This window comes from Brassica rapa, chromosome A10 (assembly GCF_000309985.2).
Source record: "Brassica rapa cultivar Chiifu-401-42 chromosome A10, CAAS_Brap_v3.01, whole genome shotgun sequence".
Lineage (NCBI taxonomy): Eukaryota > Viridiplantae > Streptophyta > Magnoliopsida > Brassicales > Brassicaceae > Brassica > Brassica rapa.
In genome coordinates, this window is record NC_024804.2 from 18,287,603 (window position 1) to 18,309,253 (window position 21,651).

The 21,651-nt window shown below is 36.4% G+C and overlaps 6 protein-coding genes across 7 annotated transcripts; 5 read left to right on the forward strand and 1 right to left on the reverse strand.

Annotated features, from left to right (window-relative positions):
* The first annotated feature begins 96 nt into the window (after positions 1-96).
* Positions 97-4,494, forward strand: LOC103846870 (probable leucine-rich repeat receptor-like protein kinase At5g05160). The gene is made up of 2 exons (XM_009123877.3): positions 97-3,626; positions 3,705-4,494. The coding sequence occupies exons 1-2, from the start codon at positions 2,369-2,371 to the stop codon at positions 4,319-4,321; spliced, it is 1,875 nt and encodes a 624-aa protein (XP_009122125.1). The 5' UTR covers positions 97-2,368; the 3' UTR covers positions 4,322-4,494.
* A 7-nt stretch (positions 4,495-4,501) lies between these two features.
* On the forward strand, positions 4,502-4,933 carry LOC103847562. The gene has a single exon (XM_009124655.1). The coding sequence runs from the start codon at positions 4,502-4,504 to the stop codon at positions 4,931-4,933; it is 432 nt and encodes a 143-aa protein (XP_009122903.1).
* A 4,092-nt stretch (positions 4,934-9,025) lies between these two features.
* Positions 9,026-13,128, forward strand: LOC103846872 (protein ENHANCED DISEASE RESISTANCE 4). The gene is made up of 2 exons (XM_009123879.3): positions 9,026-11,223; positions 11,356-13,128. Exons 1-2 carry the CDS (start codon positions 11,103-11,105, stop codon positions 12,960-12,962), a joined length of 1,728 nt encoding a protein of 575 aa, XP_009122127.1. The 5' UTR covers positions 9,026-11,102; the 3' UTR covers positions 12,963-13,128.
* LOC103846871 (uncharacterized aarF domain-containing protein kinase At5g05200, chloroplastic) lies at positions 13,003-15,931 on the reverse strand. Its single transcript, XM_009123878.3, has 11 exons — positions 15,697-15,931; positions 15,508-15,628; positions 15,271-15,413; positions 15,075-15,188; positions 14,779-14,967; positions 14,549-14,704; positions 14,190-14,455; positions 13,995-14,092; positions 13,730-13,908; positions 13,445-13,549; positions 13,003-13,369 (listed from the first exon to the last, which is right to left on the reverse strand). The coding sequence occupies exons 1-11, from the start codon at positions 15,748-15,750 to the stop codon at positions 13,187-13,189; spliced, it is 1,608 nt and encodes a 535-aa protein (XP_009122126.1). The 5' UTR covers positions 15,751-15,931; the 3' UTR covers positions 13,003-13,186.
* Positions 15,932-16,019: 88 nt separating this feature from the next.
* LOC103846874 (probable helicase MAGATAMA 3) lies at positions 16,020-20,497 on the forward strand. Of its 2 annotated transcripts, XM_009123880.3 has the most exons (20): positions 16,037-16,085; positions 16,187-16,340; positions 16,427-16,571; positions 16,663-16,796; positions 16,885-17,106; positions 17,174-17,365; positions 17,444-17,479; positions 17,639-17,724; positions 17,836-17,880; positions 17,953-18,064; positions 18,142-18,247; positions 18,309-18,406; positions 18,482-18,583; positions 18,678-18,770; positions 18,860-18,913; positions 19,087-19,145; positions 19,234-19,318; positions 19,385-19,756; positions 19,843-19,965; positions 20,048-20,338. In XM_009123880.3, the coding sequence occupies exons 2-20, from the start codon at positions 16,227-16,229 to the stop codon at positions 20,336-20,338; spliced, it is 2,469 nt and encodes an 822-aa protein (XP_009122128.1). In that variant the 5' UTR covers positions 16,037-16,085; positions 16,187-16,226. The 2 variants fall into 2 exon arrangements, with proteins under 2 accessions (XP_033137336.1, XP_009122128.1); XM_033281445.1 differs by having other exon boundaries at positions 16,020-16,340; positions 20,048-20,497.
* Positions 20,498-20,858: 361 nt separating this feature from the next.
* On the forward strand, positions 20,859-21,439 carry LOC103846875. Its single transcript, XM_009123881.2, has one exon. It carries the CDS (start codon positions 20,890-20,892, stop codon positions 21,304-21,306), a length of 417 nt encoding a protein of 138 aa, XP_009122129.1. The 5' UTR covers positions 20,859-20,889; the 3' UTR covers positions 21,307-21,439.
* The last annotated feature ends 212 nt before the right edge of the window (positions 21,440-21,651 follow it).

The following is a 21,651-nucleotide window of genomic DNA, read 5'->3' on the forward strand; positions in this document are numbered from 1 at the left end:
CATTGACTAGAGATGAAGAGAGTTAGTGAGAGAGAGAGGTCCCCCTGACATTATCATCATAATAAAAATTGTAAAAGAGAGGGTAGAAAAGCATTTTTTCGAATTGACCGGCTCTTCACCTAACTATGTACAGTGAAACGTGAAATGGTTTGGGACACGATACAGATGACTACATTTTTTATTTCTCTCAAATAAAATAAAATCTAGTTCATGAATGTGACCAAATGTTTTGTTAATCATTTACTTATTTATTTTTAATAGTTCTTTGACGGGTTGCTATTTATTATTATATTTATAGAAATGAAGCGGATGCCTTTTATAAATGCATTGAAAGGCTTAAAAGAAGGTGGGTGGATAAGAAACGAAGAGGAGGTACTAGTGGTGGTGTGAGTTGACGTGGATGGATAGGAATGGTAACCAACAAAGCCTTTGTGCGTGTTTGTAATATATTATTATTGGTTAGATTTGTATAAATAACGTTACGCGTTCACACAATCCACCACATGTACCACGTGGCCTTCCATAACTTCTACTCTTTCCATTTGTATTAAAAATGCAGAGGGTTAGATAGAGACTGATCCGGACACTACTAGTTTGGGTAGTAAGTAAACGTATTGGCACTGATTTCACATGATGGTAAATCGTATAGATGTGTTTGTTGTTTTAACATGTGAATAGGTCAGACACTTATTAAGTAACCAACAAGCATTTAACAACAAACAGAATATAAAGTCAACAACCACAATTATGTAATGAGTGAGTTAAGTACGTAACACGAAACCGTGTGTTATAAAATACTACTAGTAAAATAGCATGTTAGAGAAAAAAAACACATTTCGTAAAGAAGAAGGCGTTTCTTTCGTGTAGAAGTCAAACAATATTTAACAAGAATATTAGCATCATTTCTGTGGAGAAGATGCGGTCTGCGTGTACACAAAGTTTTTTATTCCCTTACAGCTCAGCTTGGTTTCGGTCCGCTAAGACTGTGATTTTTAAACCCGCTCATGATGGGCTTTGTTGGGCTTGGCCAACGGACTTCCAACCCATTTTGACATCTTTCTTCCTTGTTTGGCTGTACATAATTCCATTTCTCTTGTTTGTGATTGATTCACTTGTTCATAATGCATCTCCAATTAATCGAATGCAACATGTCAAGGAGCAGGAGAAATTGGAGCAAATGTTTTGACACATGATAATACCTGTATGTTCTCAACTATGTATGATTTAACAATCTTCCCACGGTGATAATATCTGTGGATTCTTTGCTTCTGGCTTTTCTTTTTCTGTTTGTTTGTAAAATGTCACTTAATGGTCTATGCTAGTCCTCAAGTTCGGAACAGATCATGTGAGTTTAGTCTTTCCAGAGATCTGAAGGAGACAGGTTTGGCATTGATGATGTTTGATGCAAAATCATTTGACTTAACCGTAACAAAAAAAAAACACAATCATAGCACAGGTGAATAATCATCAAAAGCCATAGTACTTATGTGAATGTCACTTCATAATCAATCTTCATGGAGTTATTACAGTCCATCACTCACTCATTATTCATTTTAGTTAGACCAAACCAATCTATGAATTGGAGGAACTTGAAAAGCAACACTCTAGGCACACTCACACAGTGCTATATTACCACCTTTGATTCACTCTTGTGTACCTAATTCTGTTAAATGCAATTTTTAAGATTAAATTAAAATAGAGAGACCCCACTGCAGTGGTTGGTTTGGTAATTATCTCTCCATACAAAACTCACACTTTACTCTTTTAATCGTTAAAAGTCTTGTAGATGGGTAATCTTCTTTAACTCTAACACAATTAACCTAATCTTTTGGTTAATGCTTTTGGATAACTTTTATATTAATTTTGATTTAGCCAAATATAAGCATCAAAGCCTAAATTTGGTTATATTTTCGCTTTAAAATTTTAATAACATTCATTGAAATATTCGTTGAGATCGATCACAAACCCTTTTCTTGTTTTGCATGGTGCATGATGCAAAGAAAAGTAAAAGCAATATATTCTTTAATTTCTATTGTCTTTTGTCTCTTAAAGAACAAATTAAAGAGGCAAAAAATGGGATGCTTTTGCTTTCCCCCCTCCTTTGTTTGCGGTGTCTTTGCTTTTATTTTTCTTTTTACATAGTTAATTTTGAATTTGAATCAGCTTTTCTTATATATAAATAAAAAGAATAAAAACCATTATGTTTACTTAACAATGGATTCAAACCAACTAATCATTGATTCCTTTAGCTTATTTGAGCTTTCACTTTCTCTTTTAACTCTGTCTCTACCACATGAAAACAAACTTAACACAAGAAACTCATTACTCTCTTTCTCTGATGGAGTAAGTAAACCAAAAAAGCTTAACCATGACTTCTTCTCACACCACCTTGGCCTTCTTCTTCCTCTTCTTGGTTTTGGTTTCAGCTGATTTAGCATCAGACGAACAAGCCCTTCTCAGCTTTGCATCATCAGTCCCACACCCACCAAAACTCAACTGGAACAAGAACCTCTCTCTCTGCTCCTCATGGATAGGCATCACATGTGAACCCTTCAACCTCACCAGCCGCGTTGTAGCTGTCCGTCTTCCAGGAGTTGGTCTCTACGGCTCGATCCCTCCAGCCACATTAGGCAAACTAAACGCTCTCAAAGTCCTTAGCCTCAGATCCAACTCTCTCTTTGGATCTTTGCCTTCTGATATCCTCTCACTCCCTTCTCTTCAGTACCTTTATCTCCAACACAACAACTTATCCGGCCAACTCACTGATTCCTTGCCGTCCACGCAGCTTCTTGTCTTGGACTTGTCTTACAACTCTTTCTCCGGTAACATTCCTTCCACTCTCCGGAACTTGTCTCAGATCACTGTTCTGTACCTTCAAAACAACTCTTTTGACGGTCATATTGATTCTCTTGATAACCCTAGTTTAAAGGTTGTAAACTTGAGCTATAATAACTTGAGTGGACACATCCCTGAGAGTCTTAAGAACTCTCCAGAAGATTCTTTCGTCGGAAACTCATTACTATGTGGCCCACCTCTCTCTCCATGTTCCTCTACTTCAATATTGCCAAGACCTTTGACAGAGAATCTCCATCCTATTCAGAAGAGACAGAGTAAAGCTTACATAATCGCTATCGTAGTAGGATGCTCTGTGGCCGTTCTTCTCCTCGGAGTCCTGTTCTTGGTTTGTCTGATGAAAAGGACGAAGAGAGAGAAGCAAGGCGGTGAAGGAGGGCGACTACAGATAGGTGGAGTGAACAGCAAGAAACCAGAGTTGGCTTTTGGGAGCGGAGTTCAAGATCCAGAGAAGAACAAACTCTTCTTCTTCGAGAGATGCAACCATAACTTCGACTTAGAGGATCTTTTGAAAGCTTCTGCTGAAGTTCTCGGTAAAGGAAGTTTCGGTACAGCTTACAAGGCCGTGCTTGAGGACACAACTGCTGTTGTTGTGAAACGTTTGAGAGAAGTCGTGGCGAGCAAGAAAGAATTCGAACAGCAACTAGAAGTAGTTGGTAAGATCAACCAGCATCAGAACTTTGTGCCTCTCCTCGCTTATTACTACTCGAAAGACGAGAAACTTTTGGTTTACAAGTACATGACGAGAGGAAGCTTGTTTGGTATCATACATGGTGAGTCGTAAAACCCTAATTTTCTTTTTTTTTGTAATCTGAAGCTTGTAGGTCACGTAAAAGATTTTTTTTTTTCAGGAAACAGAGGAGGAGACAGAGGAGTGGATTGGGAAACGAGGATGAAGATAGCGAGAGGGACTTCAAAAGCAATCTCTTACCTACACTCGTTGAAGTTCGTTCACGGAGACATCAAATCCTCAAACATACTTCTCACAGACGACCTCGAGCCGTGTCTCTCCGACACGTGTCTAGTCACGCTCTTCAACCTCCCGACTTACACGCCGCGAACCATCGGTTACAACGCTCCAGAGGTGATCGAGACGAAGAGAGTCAGCCAGAGATCAGACGTTTACAGCTTCGGCGTGGTGATTCTCGAAATGTTAACCGGGAAGACGCCTTTGACTCAGCCTGGTCTCGAGGACGAGCGCGTGGTCATCGACCTTCCGAGATGGGTTCGGTCTGTGGTGAGAGAGGAGTGGACTGCTGAGGTTTTCGACGTCGAGCTCTTGAAGTATCAGAACATCGAAGAAGAAATGGTTCAGATGCTTCAGCTTGCGTTGGCTTGTGTGGCAAGGAATCCAGAGTCGAGGCCGAAGATGGATGAGGTTGCGAGGATGATTGAAGATGTGAGGAGAAGTGATCAGTCTCAGCAGAACAGAACATCATCAGAGGCTACTTCGAATGTCTCTGAATGATTCAGAAACAAAAAGACTATGTTTCTAGAACTATATGTCTCTTTGATCAATTGCACTTTTGCGTCTTATTGAATGGTGTTGCTATGCATCTGTTTCTCTTTGATTTGAAATAATGTCACTTTGTAACGTCGTTTCATTAAACTTGAAGTAACTAGAGTGAAATATTCTACACATATAAGTATGTCACCACTACGCGCTGAGCTTGAAACTGCACGGAGAGAGATAGAGATGAACGATGCAGAAGTTGAGTGTGAGAAAAGACGAGCTCTCGAGCTGCAAATGCATGTGGTTGATTTGGAATCTCAGCTCTCTGACTCCACTCTCAAATTTGAAACTCTAGTGACTGAGCTTGAGGTGAGTTTGTTAGAGAAGCAGACTTTCTTGGAAGCTAAGGTCAAAGATTTTGACAACGACAAGATGAGATACGACATGTCAGTGGCGGAGAAAGATGAAGTTTGTGGCGAAGTAGACAATCTAAAAGCAGAGATGAGATCAAGAGACATCGATTTCAAGCAGATGGAGGAGCAACTTAACCAGCTGGTCTCTAGGCAGACCGGGCTTGTGTTTGAATCAGGAACTGACAAGAACACTGTGGAAGAGCTAAGGCTATAAGACAGCTTTGTTTCTCGTTGGATCATTACAAAACCGGATACAGACAGCTTATGCGGTTCCTTTCGAACAAATAACAAGCAAGTCATGGTCGTGTGAGTTGGACTGAATGCTCTCTCATTTGCTCATTCGTTACATTGATGATGTCATTGTGTTTCTTCTCTTATGTATAAGAATTGCAATTTATTAAGAAATCTAAGCTGAAAATGCATTAATATATGTGTGCGCGCATTTATGTATTCTGAGGTATCTACAGGATTTTTTTCTGTGTAGACTAGGGAGTCTTCTAATAAGTTAATGTCATAATGACGTAAAGCCTAAGTAATTAAAAGCCTTGAGAAGAAAAAGTCAAAAGGCCAAACACAAACCTAATCCTCCAATATCTCAATTCTGGTTGACTCTCTCAAATGCAGGAGTTCAAGTTAATGTGAAATGACCACAAAAAGGTTTTTGAATCATTTCACAAGGACTGAATTATTATGGACATTTGTTACTGATTTATATATTTTCTTCTTCTTTTTGTTTTTTGATATATATATATATATTCACATTAAATTAATGAAATATTTACATCAGTTAAAAGGTGAAACGAAAATAAAAATAAAAATGGAACCAATAAGGTATATGACAAAACAAAGTTGAAAGAGTCTCGTTTTGAATTTTTTTGCTTGTTGGTCAAATATTATTTTATTTTATTTATTGTAATAAGATATGAGTATTACTGTATCAGGATTCGTCATGGTCTGCATGACTTTGTTTCTAACTTATAAAAAAAAAAAAAAAAAATGTCCAAATTACAAGTTCGAGAGGGTCCATTGCTTCTTCTTTTTTTTTGTCTCACCGTGTAACGATGTATATGCTTGAGTGCGTAATTATGCATCCGCATGCAAATATATTTATATATCAATTAGCATATATATATATAAGCTGTAATCCTTACTAATAAAAGGGACCTTTTGAAGCTCCATAGAGCGTCCACATCAGCGAAAAAAATTCTCCCGAAAGATGACACGTGGCATAAAATATAGTTTTACATTTTAATATTACTAATTTTCAAAAATTATAAATAATATGAAACATACAACATAAAAAATAGAAAAACTACATTGAACATATGTAAAATTACAATTTTTCACTTAAAAAAAAAGACGGCTTATCTCCATAATGTAATATTACCAATAAAATGGACCTTTTGAGGCTCCATAGAGCGTCCATATCAGCGAAAAAGATGACACGTGGCATAAAATATAGTTTTACATTTTAATATTACTAATTTTCAAAAATTATAAATAATATGAAACATACAACATAAAAAATAGAAAAACTACATTGAACATATGTAAAATTACCATTTTTCACTTTAAAAAAAAGACGGCTTAATTCCATACTGTAATACTACCATTTTATAAAAAAAAACAAAAAATATTATATATAATTTCGAAAATAATAAATATATGTAAACATACAACATAAAAATGGAAATACTACATTAAACATATGTAAGATTACTATTTTACATTTTTATTTTAAAAAATAATATGTAAACATACAACATAAAAAATGGAAAAACAACATTAAACATATGTAAGATTACCATTTTTCACTAAAAAAAGACTGTTTATCTCCATAATGTAACATTACTATTTTGTAAAAAAAAACATTATATATAATTTCGAAAATAATAAATAATATGTAAACATACAACATAAAAAATGAAAATACTACATTAAATATAGAGTAATTGGCGTAGATACACCCATGAACTCATGTAATTTGCTCTATAACCTTGAGGCTCCATAGAGCGTCCACATAAGCAAAAAAAACTTCTTCCGAAAGATGACACGTGGCATAAAATATAGTTTTACATTTTAATATTACTAATTTAGAAAATTATAAATAATATTTAAACATACAACATAATTAAACATACAACATAAAAAATGAAAAAACTACATTAAACATATGTAAGATTACCATTTTTCACTTGAAAAAAAGACGGCTTATCTCCATAATGTAACATTACCGTTTTATAAAAAAATTCAAAAAACATTATATATAATTTCAAAAATAATAAATATATGTAAACATACAACATAAAAATGGAAATACTACATTAAACATATGTAAGATTACTATTTTACATTTTTAAAAATAATATGTAAACATACAACATAAAAAATGGAAAAACAACATTAAACATATGTAAGATTACCATTTTTCACAAAAAAAAACGGTTTATCTCCATAATGTAACATTACCATTTTATAAAAAAAAGAAAAAAACATAAATATAACTATTTGACAATTTGTCCAGTTCTTCTATTAAACATTGCCGTTTTACATTAAAAATGGAAAAATACATTAAAATTTAAACATATATCTTAAAATATAAAATATAGATATTAACAAAATATAAAATATAAGAAAGAGAAATACAAAATATATAGAAAAATAAATAATAAGTAAATATTATAAATATATAAATATATGAATTATATATACAATAATAAGTAAATGCACAGTTTTCAAAAAAATGGAAGGAGTACATTAAATAAAATGGACATCTATCTTAAAATGGTAGTAAATTATGTAAAAATGAAAATACCACATTAAACAAAAAAAATATAGTTTTACATCAAGAAAATCTCTATAAAACTCATTATTCTATCAACATCAACCTCACACTATCAAAAAAACTTCATAGCACTCGAGCAAAAAAATGGTTCCACCATCAAATTTTGCCTTCCCAAAAACCTTTAATGACCTTGAAGGAGATTTTTTATAACAACAAACTTTTTGTTAGGTGGATTCATTGTTGGAAAACCCGCAACTTCCAAAAGCCAAACTTATTCATGGGAATTGAATTGCTTTTCTTAGACTCAAAGATATTCTTACAAATTTAAATTAATCTAATCCATAATTTTATTGTTAATATTCATACTAACTCTTTCATGATCAAACCATTACAGTTAATAACCATTCAAGCGTTTATCCCGAAACACTTCATTCCTCGCCGAATCAGGTATTCGTTCATGTTGGTTTAGTATTGTTTTTGGTTTATTAACCGGTTTAGGATGGTCCTATTGTAAATATAATTTAAGATGGTTTAGCATATATTATGCTTAAAATAACTTAAATTAAATAATAGTAATATTATGCTTAAAATATAATTTTAGAGAGTTTTTAAATATAGTTTACAGCACATTATAGGGGATGAATTTAATTTATTAAATTTATTTATTACTTAAAACTAAGTTTTTTAAAAAACATACTGAGTTATAAATATCAATTATGGATTGGTGAGTATAACATGAAGACAAAACTATAAATATTTGATTTTCAAGATAAGAAATTCAGCTTTTATTCAGTTACTCAATATATAATATCTTAAATTTTTGTTTTTTAAATATACATAAATATATATATATATAGATTAATCTTCCAAACTTAAACAATTATATTATATATGAATGATGTTTTTAAATAAAAATAATTTCTGATTAAAAACAAAAATAAAAACAACAAATGGTTATTTTCAAATAATGGAAGTAATTTACATTATACTATCATTTAACAAGTATTAGATATGTTTTGATATATCATTATTTTCTATATCCAGAAAACAATAAATTGTTAAACATCAATATCATCTAGGTTAAGTATACGAACAACACAAATTCAAACATCAAAAAATATTTACATAAACATTATAATACAATAATTTAATCAAAAAATACAATTCAAAAAAACAATATTCAAAAGAATAGTTATATACTTAATATTTGAAAATCAAAGATATTTTTGCTAAAATTGTACTTACCTGGCCAAGGAGATCGACCATCTTTTTACGGATGGATCGATTGTTGAGCATGTGGTCGATCCGAAAATACTCTACAGTTTAATTAAATATCTAAAACATTTATTTCAACACTCAACGGATTGTTTTGCTAAATATGATAACTAGATAGCCAACAATATTACAAAAAAGATATTTAAATAGTAAAAAATATGTTAATTTAACGTGTTAAAATTTAAAAATAAATTTTAATTATGACATGCATCTTAACATTTATATAAATATATATCATACCTTAAATATAAATAATTTAACAACTTAAATTAGAAAAATAATAAAAATCCCGGGCGTAGCCCGGGTTAATCCCTAGTATATATATAGAATAGCCTTTTGACGTCAAAAAAAAATAAAAAAAATATATAAGCTGTAAAATGTAAATGTGATTGCATGTGTGAAACTGGACTTTGCAAGACTGCTGGCGACAAACTTTATTAGTTAGATACACCAGGTAATCAAATTTAAAGATATCTTTTTACAAAAAAATAATAATTTAAAGATAGCTAGAGAAAAAGGTTAGTATGGGGCCCTTCATATTTCACTTTATTTGCATTTTATTCTGCAAGCACTTTTATTGGGTTTTTTTTTATCCAAAAACTTTTATTGGTTTCTTAATTGACGTGTTAGACAAAAATATATTCCCTCCGTTTTTTAATATAAGTCGTTTTAGAAAAAAAATTTTGTTCCAAATTATATATCGTTTTCGGTTTTCTATGCAACATTTATTAATAATTAATGTTGTCTGACCAATGATAATATATCTTTTATTTTTTTATTGGTTGAATTGTGGTTAGGTAAATAATTAATGATGTTTTTGTTTCGAAAATATAAAAAACTAATGAATTTCTTAATCTATGTGTATAACTTTAAAACGATTTATATTAAAAAATGAAGGGAGTATTATCAAAACATGTTTTCAATATAAAATAAACTATTCTTAAATAATAATTATTGTACATGTCTTGAGTTTTAGGTAATAGCAGCAATTTGCGATAAAAAGTAATAATACTAGCTGTCCCAATTATTAGAGTCAATACAAAAATGCAATTTGTGAAGTTTTTCTTTCTTTTTGAATGGTACTGAGCTTTGATTTGATTTGTTTTTTGAGAATATATCCGCATAGACATTGGATTGCGCAGAGAAAACAAATATTGAAACCTCACAAAATAGGAGGACACCACAACAAAGGTTGACTTCTTAGGAATCACAAAGCCAAAACGAGTGTCTATAAAGTAGCAACTAGACAGCACAAAACGATAAAAGACCGAGTCTGTCGACCATTAACCTTATATGTAAATAAATAATCCTTAAAAAATTCGAGTTAATAGCCCCTTAAAACTTATGTTCATTAATCACTTGTCATTATTCACTGTAATAGATGATGAAGGAAGAAGCATGTAAGGAAGGGATAGACTTCTCTTTCCAACATAAATGAAGCAGGCGCCGACGTTAGCAACAATGCCATTGCATTTTTTTTTGTCTGAATGCCATCCCATTTATTAACTCTCCCCTTTATCCATGTAGTAGTATTAGGTGAAGAAAACCATTTATTACTCTTTTCGCTATCTTCTTCACTTCTTCTCTCTTCTGCTTCTTCTAATCAAAGCTCTGTCTTAGATGCTTGCAACAACTTACAACTAAGCCAGTTTTTTTTTCTTCTTATAAAGAACCAACAAATGGGTTTTGTTTAATGGGGTTGTGCTTTTGTCAAGGAACGAGTCGTGGCTGTTTTTTTTTCTTTTACGAGTCTGTTGACTTGGCTATAATAGAATTATTACTACACCATACATTTTAGAGAAGAGAAAGAAAAAAAACTTTCTAGACACGGAAAGGGGAGAGACTTTTCTCAAAGGAGAGAAAGAAACAGAACATCCCAAAAGTTCAAAAACCTCTCCAAGGATTTGGCTTTCTTTTTTTTTGTCTCTCTTCTTTCTCTACTTCGCCCCCACGACAAGAAATTCTCTGTCTCTCTATATATATCTCTCCCTCACCATTTCTATTCTCTCCCTCTCTCTCTCTATACAATCTTAACCTTCTCTCGAGTTACAAGAGCTGTTTCTTTGATTCATCAATGATTTCTTGACATCTTTTGCTTCTGCTTCGTCTCTCTCACTCATTTTTCATCCCAACCTGGATCCGTAAACCCACTCAATTTATGCTTCTTTCTCTTTCTCCTCTTCATCATAATTTAAAATCATACCGCGTTGACCTTTATCTTCTGGTCTCCGCTCAAGTTTCTGTTTAAAGAATTTCACAAAGTTTCCATCTTTTACCTTTGTTCTTGTCCCTCTCCCTCTCTCTCTCATCAAGTTGAGATTCAATGGCGAGCAAGTCTGGTCAGAGAGTCCGGTTGGTTAAATGCCCCAAGTGCTTAAAGATTCTTCAGGAAGACGAAGATGTTCCTGTTTACCAGTGTGGTGGCTGTTCTGCCATCCTCCAAGGTCATTGCTTTCCATCTGTTTGGATTCCCTTAGGTTTATCTTGTATTGTCTGAGCTCAGACCACTTGTCTGTTTACGGTTTCTCTCTTCTCAGTTATTGAACTTGTTTGGTTGTTGCCTTCTTTGATTCCAGCTAAAAGACGGACCATTGCTCCAAACACTACACCAAGTGCAGGAGAGGCAGAGGGTGCTCACGCCAGTGAGCCTGAAACCAACAATGTGTCCATCAGCTCAGAGCAGGACACGGTTCTTCCACCAACCACAGGTCGTTCATCAGGTCAAGTTGATGAGAAGGCTAGGGATGTATCCATGGAGTCTACTGAGAAGCAGCCCGGTGACTCTATTGGAGAGGAGGGGAATGAAAACCAACTCCAAGAACACTCACCTAGTGATTCTGACAAGAACGAAAGTGAAGACAACTCCAGCAGATTCAAGTCTGATGTAAAACCCGTAGCAGAAGCTATGGGAGAGGGGACTAGCTCAGGAAGCTCGAATGCTGGTCATGTGGTGGATGCAAGAACGAGTAATTCGTCTTCTCCGGTTGAAGAGGAGCAAAACGAAGATGATTACTTTTTCAACCGTCACAGGGAGTCAACAGATGATCTTCCTGCAAACAAGACTCCTTCTACCTATGATGGGAGTGAGTCTTCCTCTGACGAAAGAGAAGAACTTCTAGATGAAAACGAACAATGGAAAGCTCTCCAGGAAATAAGCTCAGTCAAATTCCAAATGCAGAGATACCCTGAGAATTTGAAAGAGCAAAGAAGAGGTAGTTCCTCCTCATCCACTTTCTATGAGAAGAGGCCGTCCAATGTAACTCCAACCACATACATGGAACGGTATCAGAACAGGTCTCTGCAACTCGAGGGACCAGGAGGACGCCTTGGAAGACAAGGGAGGAGACATGTGACAGAACAACTTCGGCCTAACTTGCCTCTCTATCCGAGAGAACCATACAACACACGCGTAAGCCCTTCATATCCATCGCAAGATGAGTTTGATGGCTATTCACGTGCACACTCGCTTCAAAGGCCTTCATACGAGAGTGTTGTTAACCATATGTATCACAACAGCACGAGGGCAAGAGGTCGAGGCCAAGGAAGTAGGTTCTCAGGAGAGATGACCAATGATAGAAGAAACCATCCCGGTTGGTATTCAGGTTCTTACAGTTCATACCCTGCAAGTCCACAGAGGCCACCAATGGAACAACCACCTGCGTATTATCCGAGAAGATGGAGCCACGAGATAGTCTCTGATGCGGAGGATCATCAGCGTTATAGACATGCCGGCCACCACCACCATGACATACAAGCCCGTCGTTTAAAAGAGAGACAACAACGTGTGGCCAAGCGTCATATCCGTCCAACAGCAGGTGGGGCCCCTTTCGTTAGCTGTTACAAATGTTCAGAGAGCCTACAGCTTCCTGTAGACTTTCTCATCTTCAAGAGGAAGTATCATCTCCTCAGATGCGGCAGATGCACCACTGTTCTCAGATTCTCACTTCAGTCCAGAACTCATTTAGTTCCAGCAGTAAAACGTGACATAAACGCTAACAGGAGTAGCAATACAACATCAGAATCTCCCAGAGACAAAGCTCCTTCCAGAAAACCAGAGAAGCTGAGCTCATCTGCTCAAGAAGAGGAGGTGCCTCTAGCTAGAGGCTCTCCGCTTCATCGGCTAATGGGATACTCTACTGTAAGCCAAGTGTTTAAAGCCTCTCAGCGTCCTCCTTCTCTGTAGATTTTGCCATTGGTTTATCATTCTTTTTCTCACATCTGTGTATACTTAAAAGATTTATTTATGCACTTCTGTTTAAAGTAGAGAAACCATAACATTTGTGCAAATTATACACACAAGATATTGTAGATAATTATGTAGTATTTGTAACAATATTGAGTTGGCTTTATCAATCTACTATAACTATACCACTTGTACATAAGAATGAAGTATTATCAGTATGTATCTTAGTTAAAGCTGTCATTGTATCGGTTCTTCCTCCTGTTGGATACGACAGAGATTCGCTGATCCTGCAGCATGTTCATGTTTGGGGCTAATAGTCTTGTGTACCGATCGAAATACAGAAGCTGCTTCATTAGAAGTGCAAACTCCCTCGGGAACTTCAGCCCATATGATTCACTAACCCGCACCTACACAAAAAGAAAGAAAACTTGTTTTTCATCTGAATGCAATCCTAAAACAGCTACGTCTAGTTAGTGCTTTACCAGGTCAAGGAAAAGAGCATTCATCTGTCTCTCATCGACAGCCACGTTAGCAGCAACAGCAGTTCTGCCTGAACCTGTAGCTACTACAATCTCTGTATCTAGTTCCTGCAAGAAAAGAGATTCACTTATCTGATATCACCATAAGATTAGTGGCATCTGGCATAGTTTTTCTTCTTTTTTTTTTAAACTACAGTGATTCCTCTAAACAATGTAACTGGCTAAAGAGGGATCATCTTTAATTTAAGCTTTTTACTCCAAAAACTGCTAAAGAGTAAATATGCTTGCCTGAATAGTAGAGAACATTTTTTCCAAGTCCCTTGCAAAAGCTTTGGCATCAACATCTATATTTGTGGCACCCATTTGAATCAAAGCTGAGGCCATGGATTCATATTCTTCAGTTGCAATGGACGCTAAAAATACTTCCATGGCAGCCCATGTTTTTGGTGATATCCGACCAACAATGCCTGAAAATATATGTGAATACAAATAAACAAATAGCCACATGTAAAGAAATGTTGCAGCAATTAGGCTGGAGAGAGTATGATTTTACCAAAATCAAGAAACCCAATCCGGCCATCACGCAAGAGCCATAAGTTCCCTGCATGTACATCAGCATGGAAACTTTCACAAGAAAGTAAACTTCCAAACCTGCATGTTTACCGCCAAGTTCATCTCACTAACTGCTACTGTTAACTTAAGAGGAGCTAATCTTATTTTTCAACTGTGAATTTTTCAAAGATCTTACCACACATTAAGGGCAGTAATAAGGCTGTTTTCCGGACTGGAAACAAGTGCACTTATAGAATCTAGATCAGTAAGAGGAACTCCGTATAGCCTCTCCATTGTAAGTACCCGCCGGCTGCTGCAGTGCTTATACACTCTTGGAGCAGTAGCTTGTCCTGACAACCCCATGGTTTCAAGATATCTCTTGAACGATTCAATGTTTTTAGCCTCCTTGTTGAAATCTACTTCTTCAAGCATTGACTCACGAATGTCCTTGACAATACCAACCTATCAATACGATATATTGTTAGAGAGTAAATTAGCAAACTAAGAGAAGAGGAGTGGTGTGGTGTTTCTCTACAGCTAATTGAGAGAGTTTACCAGTGAAGTACGGCTGAACTCAGGACTAAGGAACTCAAATATACGCGCAACAACGTAGATAAAGTTCAAATCTGCCACTAAAAAATCTTCTATTCCAGGCTTCAAGACCTTAATCACAACATCCTCTTGGGAGCCTCGAAGCCTTGCACCATGGACCTGGTCATGATGAGATGAGTAATGAACAAAATGAATAACCGTTCAATTTAAGCGGAAGTAGAAGAAGAACACACTTGTGCTATTGAGGCTGATGCAAGTGGTGCAGGGTCAACATATTCGTACACGCTTTCAATGGGCCTCCCAAGCTCCTCTTGCAAGATTTTGCGAATTTCTTCAAACGGTACAGGAGGAGCTTTGTCGAAGCAGTTCTGAAACTCGTCCACGTATTCTTGTGGGAACAAAGTTGGCGCAGATGCTATAAACTACGAATTCAAAAGATTGTTAAATGGGAAATTAAATTGAGAAAGAACAATACGATACCTAAGCTTACATGACATCATCATAGGATACAATAGCTATAATGAATTACCTGCCCCAGCTTAATGTAAGTAGCTCCCATGCGTTCAAAGAGTTTCCTCAAATATAGAGGAGAGAGTAGACCAAGCTGCATTTCAGTTGGTAATGAACCAGACACTCTTGTAGACTGTCACCAGAAGAAACATAACTTCAGATCACAGGAAATGTATGCAATTGAAACATATTTGGGTTCCAAGAAAAAGAGTTACTTTAGAGAGATCATTTAGCCACTCTCCTCCAACGCCTAAAAAGGCTTGAACACCTTGGACAAGGCGTAACGCACCACGTGGACCAGTGTTAATCGATGTCTGAACAATATCCTCAACTAGTTTAGGTAAGTTCTCTATCCTACCTGCAATCAAAACGCACATGGATATCAACTTAACAGCCTTCAAACTAGTAGAGAAGAGTTCAATGAGAAACAGAAGTAGTAAAATTTCAAATACTTTGAAGGCGAGAAGTGAAAAGGTCTTGGCTTTGTGAATACTGAGCTGAGATAACAAAACCCTTTAAGTTTATTCTGCTTCCGATCATCTTCTTAGACCTTGCTGCTCTCGCAACAGTAACCTGCGAAACGAAAGTATAATCGAGATTCAGCAGAGATAGTAATGGCGTTTGACAATTTTAAGCTCTACCTGAGATTGGTGAAGAAGTGGTAACTGCGTGACACGGAAAGCTGAGACCGCCATCGCTAGCTAGTCGCCGGAGATCGAGGCAGTAGAGACGAACAGCTCCGATCAAAGCTTACAAGTGAACAACAGCTCAAACGACACCGTCCTCGCCCAGCTAATAGAAGAGGGAGAGAGTGAAGAGGAACACTCCACGTGGAGGCGTATAGTAAGAATTAAGAAGTAGTTTCCGGTTTGATTCGATTCGATCTTCGGTTTACGTTTATTTCAATCCTTTTAAACCAAACCATTGAGACATAGCATTTACATAAATACCCTTACCAAATATAGAAATAACAAGCTATTTAAACCCAAAACCTCTCTCTGTCACCGTTGTTTCGCCGTCGTAGCTACCGGTGAGTCTCTCCTTCTGTTTTCTTTGCTTTCTTCCATAAATTCGTCGTCTTTCCATATGGGTTTGTGCTTCTTGTTCTAAAACTTGGGATCTTTGATTCAGAACTTAAATTTGAGCTGAGAAAGAGAGAGATTAGTGAGTAATGGCCATTGACAAAGGGAAGTTCCAAGAAGATGAAGAAGAAGCATCAGCTGTTGCTCGTTTCCATAAGATTGTTTTGGGTTGGGACTATAAACAGCTTGCAAAAGAGAATGAGGTAAGCAACTCTCCCACTTTCCTTGTGTTTTGGTTTCTCTTTTTAATATGTTATCTAATTGGAACCTTTTCTAATGTAATCAACAGAGAAAAAACAGGAAGGATTCTAAAGGGAAGTTGAGTGTTGTTAAGAGTACTTATAAAGATGCTGATGATTACTTTGAGACCTATGAGCCTTTGCTCTTTGAGGAAGTCAAAGCTCAAATCTTGCAGAATCATGATGCTGAAGAAGGTTTTGATCCTTCTTCTTACTGTAACTTTTGTCCATCCATTGTGTAGTGGGTTTGGTTGTGGAATTGAGTTTTCTGTCGTTTTTCTTTTAGCATCGGTGTGTAAGATGAGATTGGTAATGGAGTGCAGCGAGGCAGATGGGTTTCACATTCTGCTAGTCACTTACGAACACGAGGAAGAAGAGTATCTTGCTCCAAATGATCTCTTATTGCTATCTATTGAAGAGGTACATTTACTACCTCTGCTGCTCCTCCTTGTTTTAATTTCTTGTATAAAAGGCATTGTAAATGTTGTGATATTAACTTTTTTTTCAGGTTAAAGGGAGTTCGTTTCCTTCATCTTATGGGTTTGCTGTAGTTGAAAACCGTCAAAGCAATCTTCTTCGTCTTCGGATGTATCTAGCTGAAGAAGTGGTGCAGATTACCAAAAATACGAGATACTCTAGGACAAACCCATTTATACAATCTCTCTCAAACATGCGTTCTCTTATTACATCATCTGCAAGCCCTTTAGACAAAAGGGTGTTCAGTTTAAAGGTCAGTTGCATTATAGAAATGTACTTCTTTTTATACAGCGGTATTGATTTTTGATTTTATATTGCAGTTATGTAGTTTGTCAACCATTATTCGGGAATATATAGCACTACGATCAATCAGTTCGCTTCCTTTCAAGGATTTAATCTTCACTGCAGCAGAGAAGTCTTGTGGCTCTGAAGATGACGCCTGGAAAATATCTGGACCTCTTCATGAATTCTTTAGCGAGAATCTTAATAAATCTCAAAAGGAGGCAATTGATGTAAGTCTGACCTTGTAACTTTTAATTTTCCTTCCCATAAAGACAAATTTATGTTCTCTGTCTTAAATATTTTTTCAGGTTGGTCTATCAAGAAGATCCTTTGTCTTGATACAGGTTGACTTCTTCATTCATCCTGTTACTTTAACCTTTTCATGTTATGATTTCTTACTTGTTTACTGCTCTATCAATCATCGAACACACAATCTGTGTCAATGCAAATGCCAGTACTATACAGAGTCTGATTCGAATACTAATGACTACATCCTTCTATAGGGTCCTCCAGGAACTGGGAAAACTCAGACAATTCTCAGCATTCTTGGTGCCATTATGCATGCCACTCCAGCACGAGTTCAATCTAAGTACGATTTGTTCACATGCTCTCCTCCTGATGCTCGCATAAACATTTGTAGTTCTGATGTCGGTTCCATATATTATAACTATGCATCTCATTTTGGTGTTTTTCATAACAGGGAGCGTGGACTAAAGCGTCGATTTCAGATGACCATTGAAGAGAAGTATGTTTTTTTTCCTCTTAAACATTCATCCCTCTTGGTGAACTTATCTCAGTAAATCCTATTTGTCTGCAGAGACAATCACTGGGCACAAGCTTCTCCTTGGATGTTGAATGTCAACCCACGAGATGCTATCATGCCTGAAGATGGTGATGATGGTTTTTTCCCGACCTCAGGAAATGATATGGTGAGTGAGATGATTTTATTTTGAATACACATTTGTAATATAACCGTGCGCTTATATTGTTCTCTTTTGATGTTCAGAAACCGGAGGTGGTTGATTCTAACCGGAAGTATAGGAAACGTGTACTTGTCTGCGCTCCATCAAACTCTGCACTTGATGAGATTGTTCTGCGTCTTCTCACTACGGGTATGTGTTTTTGTTTCATTATTTGAAAAGTTGGTGTTGGTCTTATGTGTTATGGTTTCAGGTCTTCGTGACGAAAACGCACAGACGTACACACCCAAAATCGTACGGATTGGTGTCAGGGCACATCACTCCGTCATGTCAGTATCGCTGGATCACCTCGTATGTATCTAGATAAGCTTTTACACTTTCATTGCCTTTCTCCTGAGTTAGATTCTGAGGAATATTCTTTTGCAGGTGGCACAAAAGCGTGGATCAGCCTTTGATAAACCGAAACAAGGAACCACAGGAAGTGATGTAGATAGCATCCGGACTTCAATTTTGGACGAGGCTGCAATTGTATGGAGAATTAATTAACCCTCCCTCCTCGTATTCTCATGTAACTTTATTTTTTTTCTCTGAATATTCACTTGTGTTTATTTTGCAATTTCAGGTGTTTGCTACTCTTAGCTTCAGTGGGTCACCACTTCTGGCTAAATCAAACCGTGGTTTCGACGTCGTTATCATAGATGAAGCTGCACAAGCTGTAAGCCCCTGTACTAATCAAATGCGAAAGATGCTAATGCTTATATCTCTTCGGACTTATGAAATGTACTCTCGTGTGCTCTTGTGCAGGTTGAGCCGGCAACTCTTATCCCCTTGGCCACTAAGTGCAAACAAGTATTTCTGGTAACAGTCCATAACATTACCCTTCACGTTTCAAACTTGAAAAATTAAAAAAAAAAAGTTGTATCTTGAAGCTGTACATGTGACCGGCTAGTTGCAAACACCATTAGTTTATGAGTTGATTATTTATATGATAACTTAAGTAACTTGGATAACCATTGAGTTACATTTATCAGGTTGGTGATCCAAAACAACTCCCCGCTACTGTAATTTCAACTGTTGCTCAAGATTGTGGGTAAGTACTTTAAAACCAGTTCATCACCGTCCAAACTTTATCTGTTTATATATTGACTTGATTATGCCTTTCCTTTTGGTCAATGAAGCTACGGTACAAGCATGTTCGAGAGACTTCAAAAGGCTGGCTATCCAGTGAACATGTTGAAAACCCAATACCGAATGCATCCAGAGGTATCTAACCATCCCCTCCAACATAGATTCTAACTGAATATCTGACTTTTGTCTGAAAATTATTAGATAAGGAGCTTTCCATCAAAGGAATTCTATGGAGAGGCACTGGAAGATGGAGCTGACATTGAAGCACAGACGACTCGTGACTGGCATAAATACCGTTGCTTTGGTCCGTTTTGCTTTTTTGATATACACGAAGGGAGAGAGTCACAACATCCAGGAGCTACTGGCTCCCGGGTTAATCTGGACGAGGTGGAGTTTGTTCTTCTCATGTACCACAGACTTGTTACAATGTACCCAGAGCTCAAGTCAAGCTCGCAGATAGCTATTATATCGCCTTATAACTACCAAGTGAAAACTCTCAAAGATCGGTTCAAGGAGATGTTTGGTTCAGAGTCGGACAAACTGGTTGATATCAACACTGTCGATGGGTTCCAGGTCATATGATTATTCTTTTACTCTTTTTTGTGCTCTAAACCATGATTCTTAAACTCAAGATTGTTCCATTTGTCTTTTTATTAAAGGGAAGGGAGAAGGATGTTGCAATATTTTCATGTGTTAGAGCTAACGATAAAGGAGAAATTGGGTTTCTATCTAACTCTCATAGGATGAACGTGGGGATTACTCGAGCTAAATCTTCTGTTTTGGTAAAGACTTGAAACATAAAAGTTCATAGAATATGTTTTTTTATTTTTTATCTCTCACTGATCCATTCTCTATTGCAATCAGGTTGTTGGTTCAGCTGCAACATTAAAGAGTGATCCACTCTGGAAAAACCTTGTAGAAAGTGCTGAGAAGAGAAACCGATTGTTCAAGGTATCCAAGCCGATGAGTGATTTCTTCAGCGAGGAGAATATGGAGACGATGAAAGTGAGGGAGAAAGATATGGAGATTCCTGATGCACTAGAGTTTGAAGATGAAGCTCCTCCACTTGCAGCAAATTACGTTGGAAATGATGATAACGACTTTGGAGATGGTGGTGGTGATGAAGATGATGCAGCCTTGGCTGAAGAAGACTAAACCCTTTAGTGATTTTGATCAGTTAGGCATTTATTAATTAATCTAATCTAATATGTGATCCATCCATTACTAAGAAAAGTTTATATATGGACATAGAGAATATTCTTATTTTATAAACATCTCTAAATTTGAGATTATATTTGTTTTATTAGTTTCTTATATATTTTAGCAGATGCATTCAAGCTGAAAGATCAGAGAATTGAGTATTAACTTGAGCTTTATCCGGTTTATTTCGGTTTAGCCAGTTCATATTCAGTTCCAGAAGATGATCTTGAGGTGCGAGTTAAATAATTGAGATATGATCACACAGTCGTGTCTGAGTTTTGAACAAAAAAAAATTACTTGGATAATGTCTGAAAAGATGGTCAAAGGAGGTCGGCGAAAGAATCTGGACATACGTGCCATAAGAACAAGCGTGGAGAATCTCGAAAACTCTATTACTCATCGCCGCTCCCACACGTGTAACGAATGACGTGTGTTATTGCGTCACGTTTGTACCTTATATAAACCACCAAGAGACCAGACCTCAAGCTTTCAACTTAAGAAAAACAATGGAAGCTATGTCTCAATCCTGCATGACGATCATCACAACAAGCCTATCTCCTACAACTTATCAAATTCTAGCTCCGGTCAAGTCAATCCCACAGACCAAACCGAGCCTTAACGCCAGGAAGGAGAAGCCCTTTGCTGCTGCTAGATGCGTGGCTTCAGGCTCGGGTTATGCAGCTGCAGTGGAGCCAATTACGCCAGAGGAAGAGGAAGAGCTGACTCAGAGAAGAAGTATATGTGGCGGAGAAGCAAACAGAGGAATGTGGGAGCTTCTGGAATGCCTTGAGAAGGAAGCTATCATGGGGGATGATGATGGGAGAGACCCTAAAGATTACAACAGGAGAGCAAAGATCTTTGACAAGAGTTCTAAAATCTTCAAGAACATCAAAGAACAGAGAGATGATCACTCTCCAGAGTAAAACAAAATTTGTTGTTTAATTTGTGTTCAAATGTCAATAGTGTTTTGATTCCTTATTGTAACACGAACTTAATAATGAACAATAGTTCCAAAAAAAAACTGAATTATGAACATTTTGTTCAGAATATTCAATCTTTGAAAAGGAGAAAAAAACTTAATTTCTTGCGGTCCAGACAGTAAAACCTGCAAAACCCATAAACCGCAACCGGTCTGAACCGTAACACCCACGAATATATGAGCAACTTTTTATGTGTCTAACTAAGCCCACTACGTTATAGATATAATTGGACCTGGCCCATGGGCTAAGGCCCGAATTATATGTGGGCAATACAATAAATAATTTTCG

What these genes read in the sequence shown, in the direction of transcription:
- LOC103846870 (XM_009123877.3), top strand. Translation starts at nt 2,369, where the DNA reads ATGACTTCTTCTCACACCACCTTGGCCTTCTTCTTCCTCTTCTTGGTT. An exon ending in CTTGTTTGGTATCATACATG is followed by an intron (nt 3,627 to 3,704) that starts GTGAGTCGTAAA and finishes TTTTTTTTTCAG; the next exon opens with GAAACAGAGGAGGAGACAGA.
- LOC103847562 (XM_009124655.1), top strand. Translation starts at nt 4,502, where the DNA reads ATGTCACCACTACGCGCTGAGCTTGAAACTGCACGGAGAGAGATAGAG.
- LOC103846875 (XM_009123881.2), top strand. Translation starts at nt 20,890, where the DNA reads ATGGAAGCTATGTCTCAATCCTGCATGACGATCATCACAACAAGCCTA.
- LOC103846872 (XM_009123879.3), top strand. Translation starts at nt 11,103, where the DNA reads ATGGCGAGCAAGTCTGGTCAGAGAGTCCGGTTGGTTAAATGCCCCAAG. An exon ending in CTGTTCTGCCATCCTCCAAG is followed by an intron (nt 11,224 to 11,355) that starts GTCATTGCTTTC and finishes CTTTGATTCCAG; the next exon opens with CTAAAAGACGGACCATTGCT.
- LOC103846871 (XM_009123878.3), bottom strand. Translation starts at nt 15,750, where the DNA reads ATGGCGGTCTCAGCTTTCCGTGTCACGCAGTTACCACTTCTTCACCAA. An exon ending in TTTCACTTCTCGCCTTCAAA is followed by an intron (nt 15,414 to 15,507) that starts GTATTTGAAATT and finishes TTTTGATTGCAG; the next exon opens with GTAGGATAGAGAACTTACCT. An exon ending in GATTGGGTTTCTTGATTTTG is followed by an intron (nt 13,909 to 13,994) that starts GTAAAATCATAC and finishes ATATATTTTCAG; the next exon opens with GCATTGTTGGTCGGATATCA.
- LOC103846874 (XM_033281445.1), top strand. Translation starts at nt 16,227, where the DNA reads ATGGCCATTGACAAAGGGAAGTTCCAAGAAGATGAAGAAGAAGCATCA. An exon ending in TTTTGGACGAGGCTGCAATT is followed by an intron (nt 18,584 to 18,677) that starts GTATGGAGAATT and finishes TTGCAATTTCAG; the next exon opens with GTGTTTGCTACTCTTAGCTT. An exon ending in GAGCTAAATCTTCTGTTTTG is followed by an intron (nt 19,966 to 20,047) that starts GTAAAGACTTGA and finishes TATTGCAATCAG; the next exon opens with GTTGTTGGTTCAGCTGCAAC.